Source organism: Neovison vison, chromosome 1 (genome assembly GCF_020171115.1).
Source record: "Neovison vison isolate M4711 chromosome 1, ASM_NN_V1, whole genome shotgun sequence".
NCBI lineage: Eukaryota > Metazoa > Chordata > Mammalia > Carnivora > Mustelidae > Neogale > Neogale vison.
Window position 1 is genome coordinate 147,497,797 of NC_058091.1, and position 9,732 is coordinate 147,507,528.

Sequence of the window (9,732 nt, forward strand, 5' to 3'; positions counted from 1 at the left end):
TTCTGTGACCACAGGTTCCTGCCAGATCTTCGCCTGTATCCCCCACCCCCAGCCCCCACCCCCCACTATCCCTCCACCTGCTGCAGAGACTTCAGTGATGTGCACATTTCATTATCCCATCTAGGCAAAACCACAAAAAATAAAAAGCCTTCACTGGTTCTCTAACATCTGCAGAAGGGAAGAAAGGCTCTTATGGAAAAGCAAATGACTTTGGAAAGATAAATGGGCCCAAAAGGATAGATGGCAGATATTAATGTTTATGGCAAAGTCTGTGGAGGTGTGGTACCGACCTCTCATTTCTGGCAAGAGACAAGCGTCGCTCCCTAGGATGGGATGGATGACAACATCCCCTATTTTTGAGAGGGTCTGCTTTTATCTTTTTTTTTTTTTAAGATTTTTATTTATTTATTTATTTGACAGACAGATTACAAATAGACAGAGAGAGGGGAGGAAACAGGCTCCCTGCTGAGCAGAGAGCCTGATGTGGGGCTCGATTCCAGGACATTCAAATGCCTTGAGCACAAAGTTAACCCATATGCTTCGTGTAGAAGTGCTTATATAAGGTGGCATATCGTGGGGTGGCAGATCCCCATCCCCTTCCCTCATTTAAGTTTCCTGCTGGAAAACTTCACCTGATTCTCCAGGCAAAATCAGTGCCTAGGACTTCCTGACATTCCAACACATGTGCTCCACACATGTACCTAACCCAGCTTCAGAGTTTCCTATTCGACTAAATAGCTGCCACACACTTATACAGCTCTCCAGATGCCTTGAAGGCATGGACAGTATCTTCATTTTGACACTCTCAGGACCCAGGTAATGACCAGCACCTAGTACTCACTTAGTAAATATTTGTGCAATGACTAAATGATTCAGTGGAATGGATAAGCTATCAGAGGCCACAAGCAAACTTTTATATGAATTCCTCTCCTTAAATAATTTTATCTGCTCCCCTAGAACTTTTTCCTCTCTTACAATTTTCCTTGACACAAATGTCAGGCTTGTGGCTACAAAGGACTATTGCAGACTTTTAGATACAGATTGTAAACCCTCAATTCGTAATAAAAATAATTTAATGAGCCCCAATCTGGATGTCTAAAATAAAGATGTCTCCTGTTTCCTGTTCTCACAGGTCTTTATTTTAATATCCACCTTTCAAAGAGGATAATTTTACCCAAAATTTTCTCACAAAAATGCACTGTCATAGGCTCCTATGTAATCAAAGTGAGCCAGATTTCTATCACTATTTAATGGAATAGTCATATGTTGCAATAGAATTCCTGAGTTTTATTTTGCTTGCATGGGTTATAAGAGAAAGAATATAAAAGAGGAATTAACAGCAATTTGGTGGGGGGTGGAGGGGTCCATATCTGGCTTAAGTGTGATGCCAAAGAAGCTATTTCTTGGGATGCCTGGGTGGCTCAGTTGGGTAGGTGCCCAATTCTTGAGCTCAGCTCAGGTCTTGATCTCAGGATCATGGGTTCAAGCCCCATGTTGGGCTCCATGCTGGGTGTGCAGCCTACTTGAAAAAAAAAACAAAACAAAAAAACTATTTCTTTAGTCCTATAACTAGGGTTGATCTTTTCTACAATGTATGAATTGTATTTACTTTCCTAAACTACAATGTATTTCCTAAAATACAATGTATTCACTTTCCTAAAAATGTATGGTATTATGTTTTTAGCATATTCAATGATATAGTACGAAAAATAGTTATTGCAACAGAGATATTATGAAAATACTTAATCATCCAAGTTAATCCAAATTAACTTACTGTGAGTCAAAATGGTACATTTATTCAGATTTATTAACTGCCCTTCTGAATACAAGATTAAAATTCCGATTTACCTGCATCTGTTGTGGGAAACAAAGGCAAAAGAAAAATGATATTTCCTTAGTACTTATGGCCCTTTCACAAGTTCTTAAAACAGGCAGAGTGACCTTCCTTTTTAGGAACTCCGCTGCCTCCATATTAATACTTTACTACGGGCAAAAGGCAATCGTAGCCTGATCTCCAGGATCTTGCAAGTCCACTTTAACATAAAAAAATTTCTTTGGAAACCTCCTTTATCTCTACTTCCCCCCACCCCAAGATACACGTTGGCAATCATCCTCTAAGCATGTGACCCGCTGATATACATCCCAAGAGTCTCATGACTAAGTTTTTACTAAGTTTCCTAACAATAGCTAGGTCCTGGAAACTCAAGACTTACGCTATCCCTAACCCCCTCCCAACATGAAAGTATGTAAAGAGCCACTCCTCCTAACCCCCTCCCAACATGAAAGTATGTAAAGAGCCACTCCTCCCAACCCTGGCGCAGTTCTTTCTGCCCACAGGTCCTGTTCCCATGCTTTAAGAAAATCACTGTTTCGGGCTCTCTGCTCGGCAGGCAACCTGCTTACTCCGCTCTCTCTACCTGCTTCTCTGCCTACTTGTCATCTCTGTCTGTCAAATGAATAAACAAAATCTTTAAAAAAAAAAATCACTGTTTTTGCACCAAAGACATCTCAAGAATTCTTTCTTGGCCATCCACTTCAAGCCCTAATCATTCCTACATCATATCCATTGATGTGGACTTTTTTAAAAATAGTATAATATAATATAAAGAAAATATCAAAACACCATCTCATAAAATAAATGAAAATATCACATCATAACACTTTAGTTTCAAATATATATGGTTTGGTTTGGTTTGGTCTTTTACTGCAGAACTTGTAGGACAAAAAGTTTGTAAACTAGAGATCTATGTATTCCCTCCATCCAACCATTTGTGTGGTTGCCAGGTTAGAACGGACTTCACGTGCCCAGGCTTCCCAACAACGGTCCAGCCACCCTCACATCTAAAATGGAGCCATGTGGGGCTTAAGTGGGTAGGAGAAGAATCCATGAAACAAGATGGGATAGGGAGGGAGACAAACCATAAGTGACTCTTAATCTCACGAAACAAACTGTGGGTTGCTGGGGGGAGGGGGGTTGGGAGAAGGGGGGAAGGTTATGGACATTGGGGAGGGTATGTGCTTTTGGGTAAATTGGAAGGGGAGATGAACCATGAGAGACTATGGACTCTGAAAAACAGTCTGAGGGGTTTGAAGTGGCAGGGGGGTGGGAGGTTGGGGTACCAGGTGGTGGGTATTATAGAGGGCACAGCTTGCATGGAGCACTGGGTGTGGTGAAAAAATAATGAATACTGTTTTTCTGAAAATAAATAAATTGGAAAAAAAATTAAAATAAATAAATAAATAAATAAATAAATAAAATGGAGCCATGTGCCCTGGCTCCATGGATCAGTGTCCCCTTCGAAAGACTTCCCTTCAGAATTGCAGGATGGGACAGTAGAGACCGGAGCTTCACTTCTGCTGGAAGAGGAGCTGATAGAAGGATCCAGACTTTGACAGTAACAGCAGCCATGGCTTCCAGGGCATCAAGTACACGCTGAGTGGTGGCCTCTGTGACCTCAGTACCTGGAATGATTCCAAACATGGTTTCAAGTTTTGTACCTGAGAGTCTTCAGGCCTGGTTCCACAGCCCTCCCCAGGACGTGGTCATCTACCCCTTAAAACATCACCTTTCATGTTTGATCAACCAGAGTCAGTCAGTCTTGTTGCAACCAAGCACTTGGAGTTTTTAAAATTTAAAAAAAAAAAAAAAAAAAAAAAAAAAGGTATTAAATGGATTAAATGGTTTCAAATATTTTCTGGTCGAGTTTGTGTATTTTACGTACTTAAAGTTGCTTCCCAACACCAATGTGTAGGGAAGGTAAAATTATCAGGAGAAAAACAATACAAATTTTTCTTTCCATATGCTCTGCAGTCTTCACAAGAACACGAAGACCCAAAGAAGTGGTTAGACCTGTGTATGTACAGCCTGAGTTACGCGAAAAGAGGAAATTATGGAACAGTGACTTGAATGGTAGAGGGAAGCTGAAGGAAGATGAGAGTTATTTTAACAAGGTCCACTTTTACAGATCTCTCTCCATCTCAGTTCCCATCTCTGGTGAGAAGAATGTTCTTTCCTCCTAGGACAGGAAGGGGCACCTTTCCCATGGGAATTTTATCTCCTGCTTTTTGGAAGGAAGGAAAGGGAAGGTCAGAGCACCCTTCTTATATCTACTGTTTTTTCATTAGATGAAAATAATCAGTATTCTGATCTCTGCTTCTTTAGAACATGCTCCTCCTGTTGCCCATTGTGAGGGACTATCTGTCACCTGTCCTGACCTTGACTGAACATCGACCTTAGTGCAAGGTGGTGACTCCACAGCAAAGAGTATGGATAGGCACCATATCCCAAAGAGTTATTGGAAGCAGGCTGGTGCCCAGGTTTTTGGCTGATGGGAGGGGCCTTCCTCACTCCAGCAACTGCTGGGCCTCCTTCAGAAATTCCTTCCCAAACTCCATGGCATTTAACTACTCACTGTCCCCCTGGATCTTTACTCCGGTGGCTAACCTACTCTTCGACAATATGGCCAGAAGTGACCTGGTCCATGTCCTTGCCCTCCGGCCAACTTCTATTCAAGGAGTCAGCATGAGGGGAATAAGACACAGGCTTCTGACACACATCATGGGACAGAGTGTCCTGCTGTGTCTGTCCCCTCTCTGCATGCAGACAGATCATTACACTCACCTGTTCAGCCTCTCCCATAACGACACACATTCATTTTCAACGTGTTTTGTCACCTGTTTCATTTTCCTCCCATTTTTATTATTAAAATGTTCAAACAAAAAAGATGAAAGTTGAGTTGACCAATTATCTTTATAACCAACACTTAAATTTAATAGCTGAGCACAATTTACCACTGTTGTGTATACGTCTATATGCATATACATTTTTTTGCTGAGCCATTTAAAAGTAGATTGGAGAGGTGAACCATGAGAGACTATGGACTCTGAAAAACAATCTGAGGGGTTTGAAGTGGCGGGGGGTGGGGTAGGAGGTTGGGGTACCAGGTGGTGGGTATTATAGAGGGCATGGCTTGCATGGAGCACTGGGTGTGGTGAAAAAAATAATGAATACTGTCTTTCTGAAAATAAATAAATTGGAAAAAAAAAAAGCAGATTGGAGACATGGTGAGGCTTGAACCCCTAAATATTTCAGTATCTAGCTCCTAAGAATAAGGGAATTTTCCACATAATCTTAACATTATCAAACAAACAAAAAAAAAAAAAAGAAGAAGAAGAAAGAAAAGAAACTAATTCATAGAATGATTTAATATCCAGTCTGCATTCAAGTTTCCCCACTTGTCTCCAAAATGGCCTTTATAGCTTTATCTATAGATAACCAGGATCCGATCAATCCATCTTCTTCAGTGCTCTATTACTTGAGTCTCTTTTGATCTTGAACACTCCTCCACCTTTTTATTATGACTGACCTTTGGGAGGAACCAAAGTAATTGTGTTCTGTAATGTCCCACCTTCCTGTCTGATGTTTTCTCCATGTGATGGTGTTTAACTGACTCCTTATCCCCTGTACTCTCTGTAAACAGCAGCTTGAGGCATGATTAGGTTCCTACACTTCTGTCCAAGGTGAGGCTCTATATTTATCACGCACAAGGGAAGGCTCAGAGGTAGTCGGTTTCTTTCAGTGGCGCTAAATTACAACCCTTAACTAATACACAGGAATGGGGGGGATGGAAGGAGTTGGGGGCAGGGGGTGGGAAGCATTGCTCCCCTGTAAAGATATAATTTCCCTTTGCAAATAACATTGTTTGGAGATTCTCGAACATCATTTGAATCTAGTGTTTCCCAGCTTTTTTCCAAAAGGTTTTAGCATTGGTAATCTTTGACCATCTCATCAAAAATAGGTTTGACACAGGACAAATCTCTGTGCAACAAATGCATTCAACATGGCATATGCTAAAGTTTGTACTCATTAATGTTTTTATTCTGAAGCTAACAGATCTGACTAGGCAGAACATAATATGGCTGGGAGATCACACCACTTGCAAACACACACATACAAATGTATACTGAAAAAAATAAAAACTGTAACACTAGAGAAAACATTGTAGCAAACTTCGCTAAACTATAGCTTAGCGTCCTAAGAGAGGCCGAGCGGCGTGCAGAACTGCCGTGTCTGCAGGCGGCCCAAAAGATTCCTCATCCGCGAACCTGTCTAATCCCCCGTTTCACTACGTGCTGTGGTGATTTCACCACTTCACGCCTGTCGATCGTGAAAGTGTTCGATGCTACATTCGCAGCAGCTGTGTATATGTCTATATGCATATATATTTTTTTGTACAAACACTGGACAGCATCAGGTGACAGTTGGTGCCCGTGAAGTTGCAACGTTTTGTACCAACACACCCCCAACCCCAGAGCAGCACCCAGGGGTATGTGAGAGATCCTTAGCAGAAAAGCAGGCGGCCCTGAAGAGGGTCTTTGGGTGAGAAACCAGGGAACCGGTGAGGAGAGCACAATGATCAGCCCCCGAAGCCGTAGAGGGTGCGGCCCTGGCGCTTGAGTGCGTAGACCACGTCCATGGCCGTGACCGTCTTGCGCTTGGCGTGCTCCGTGTAGGTGACGGCGTCGCGGATCACGTTCTCCAGGAACACCTTGAGCACTCCGCGGGTCTCCTCGTAGATGAGGCCGGAGATGCGCTTGACGCCGCCGCGCCGGGCCAGCCGCCGGATGGCGGGCTTGGTGATGCCCTGGATGTTGTCGCGCAGCACCTTGCGGTGGCGCTTGGCGCCCCCCTTGCCCAGGCCCTTCCCGCCCTTGCCACGACCAGGCACAGTAAGTAGTCTCTGGGAATTACAATCAAAGGACTGTATAGGACTTCATACCAGCCCGCAGCAGTCCCTTTTGTAACAACTGGGCAGAATTCTGTGAAAACTTAAAACACAAGAAAAGTCGGAGTCCTCGCCCCGTTTGTTTCTAAGGCCTGAAGTAGACACGGGATAGGGTGACTTACTGATATTTGGAAAATAAGAACCTCTAAACACAAGTTTTAGACATGTAAACAAAGAAATGACTTTCTTCGTATATATGTACATGTGTTTCACGATTTATCTTTTCCATATATATTTTTGGATCATTGCCACACTGGAGTTTAATCAAGCCCAAACCTCAAGAAGCAAAGGAATTCGTAAATATACCGTGGAGGAGCAGGCCAGGCTTCAGGTTTGGGAACAGTGAGTGACAGCTTTCAAACTGTAACATTGAACCTGTTGATTTACCTGAGTTTTGGTAGCCTTGCCGTAAGAATGTACAGCAGCAGTTGGTGAGTTATTATAAAGCAAATGACTGGCATCTAGTTTGTGAAAAATAAGTTTGTATTGCCCAGGAATTCTATTTTTAAAAACAAAGTATTTTGGAAGGATTTCAAAACATTTCCAGTACAACACATGTATACATACAGTGTGCTTTACCTAACAAATTAAGCATGTGTATTTCAACAATGAAGGGTTGCAGAGGAAAAGAATGTAAATTGTCAAAAGTCTATTCTTTTCATATGGAGGACAGAAAGTGGAGAGCCCTTTTGTGGGCTTAGTGCATGTAACACAAGCAAAGCTATCATGAACTCTAAGGAAAAATATATGTGTTGAGCTAGTTACATGGTAGCTTAGCTTTAAGAAAATGTAAATGATGTCCTTAGAATAAATAGAACTGTCAAATAAATTTTTATTGCATACTTATGATGTGCAAAAAGAGCATGGATTAGCTCAGCCAAGTACCACATCAGAAAATTTGGAGATCAGGAATATCAAATTCTGAAAGTCCATTTACTTTTGAGGTAGGGGCAACAATATATAAAATATCACGTACCAACATAAATGAACCAAACATCAGCCCAGTGGACTTTCCACCAGAAGGAGAAAGCAAAAGCCAGAGGAAAGCAAAAAACTGCTGCTGCGGGGGGAAGTGGCAGGGATGGGGGATGCAGAAAGCACATTGTTTTCTTAAATTAACCACAGAATCCCAAGCAATGCAAAGTAGCAATCATTAAAGAATTGTCACAGCAGCTTTTTGTTTGTTTGTTTGTTTTAACTTGTTATTTTGCAGTAACTGGATTCACAAGAAGTTGCCCCAGTAGAGCCTAGATCCCCTTGAACCCATTTCCTCTAACGGTCATATCCCATATAACCAGTGTCTGTTACAATATCAAAGCCAGCTAACTAATATTGGCAAAATGCTGTTAACTAGACTACCTGTCTTTTCAACTCTCACCGGTTTTACCCGTGAGTTTTACCATACACACATGATTAAATTTTTCTCCTGTTAATCTGTTTTTGTATCACTGTACAGCCAAAGAATCTTCAAGGGTAGAGGAAAACTTTTCCTCCCCGGTAGTCCTTTTCCCTAAGCATGATCCCCTTGAGATCCAGCCCAGTTGTTTTGTGTGTATCACTAGCCTCCCTTTTGTTGCTGAGTAGCGTTTCATGCATGAATTCATGAAAATTTATTTAACCATTCACCCATTGAAAGCTGTGAAGCTGTTTCTTAATATTACGGATATTGCAAACAAAGCTGTTACGAGTTTTCATGTACAACATTTTGTTTTGTGTCTCCCCAACCCCCCCCCCGAATTCTTGCCAGTTTTGTTTTGTGTTTCTAACATTCCACCTTACAATTACATTTTTTAATGCAAAAGTAAGGTAAAATGTAAAAATGTATGTAATGTAAAAAATGTATGTAATGTAAAAGTGGTGATGACTGAGGGCCTTATAACCTTCTTAATAGTCACAAAGAAACCACATGATATGTTGCTATTATTTGCAAGTTTGTGTCAAGTTTCCAAAATATTGCATTGAGCGACATTTTCAGTTGTTTCCAAAATCTGACTTCTGGCTTCTGTAGCAGGTGATTTATCTCACCAAGAACCTCTAATATTTGTTGAATAAACTGCTAATATCCTCGTTCTGTGGTTCCTGTCACAGGACTTGGATTTTCACTAATGTGCAGAGCTGTTCAATTAGTTCCCCCAAAGCCTCAGGTGTTTAATAATCCCCATAACAAGGGATAAACCCTGGGATGAGGCTATGAGTTCCCACCACAGTCTGTGAAATCTGAATGATGTACAGATCCTCCATGGCACTAGGGTTTTTATACGACTCTGAATTTGTTGGGAGGAAACAGTAGAGCTGTTGCCTCCTTGGTTCTTTGAGGAGTAACAATGGGTTAGGCACCACTACCTTTGCAAGGGCTGGGTTCTGCCCTAATGACTAACTCCATGTTTCCCAATACAAAACGAAGGTGCAGACATATTCTGCACAACCTTAAGGTTTCAGTTATGAGCCGCAACAAGTTCTGAATTCCTGGTGTGAAGATACTCAGCTACTACTCCAGCCCCAACCTTTGGTAGTGGTGCCCTGCCCCTACCAGCTGCTGCCCATCCTGCCCACCTGCGCTGCTGCTGCCACCTCTGAAAACTCTGCAGAACCCAAGCTTGAGGTACCAATTTCCAGGACAAAAGAGTTGACCATTACTACAGGATGTACTGCTCAGTCAAGAAATGGACTGCCACCAAACTGCTCTCGGGGACCACTCCTCATGGGTTCCTGAACACAGGTGTGCACATGCCCCCGCATACGTTGGCAAACGTTGTGAACCCCTAGGATGCTTTCCAGGCTCTTCGAGGATCCATTCTTTCTCCTTTGAGAATGAAATGTGGAAATCTATGCCTGGATCCCTGGCAAACTGCCATCGTGATTACGTTTTACACATTCATGTGCCTGAATGTATCAACTGCTGACCTTGCAGACTTGCCCTGATTACCTATAGCACAGGCCGTGACAG

At 42.2% G+C, this 9,732-nt stretch overlaps 1 protein-coding gene across 1 annotated transcript; it reads right to left on the reverse strand.

Moving 5' to 3' along the window:
• Window positions 1-6,416: 6,416 nt before the first annotated feature.
• Window positions 6,417-9,419, reverse strand: LOC122909164 (histone H4-like). Its single transcript, XM_044252939.1, has 2 exons — window positions 9,339-9,419; window positions 6,417-6,740 (listed from the first exon to the last, which is right to left on the reverse strand). The coding sequence occupies exons 1-2, from the start codon at window positions 9,417-9,419 to the stop codon at window positions 6,417-6,419; spliced, it is 405 nt and encodes a 134-aa protein (XP_044108874.1).
• Between the last annotated feature and the right edge of the window lie 313 nt (window positions 9,420-9,732).

Excerpts from the sequence above, each read along its gene's own strand:
- LOC122909164 (XM_044252939.1), bottom strand. The coding sequence starts at position 9,419 with ATGGTCAACTCTTTTGTCCTGGAAATTGGTACCTCAAGCTTGGGTTCT. Across the intron at positions 6,741-9,338 it reads AGGTGGCAGCAGCAGCGCAG|AGACTACTTACTGTGCCTGG; the intron begins GTGGGCAGGATG and ends TGTAATTCCCAG.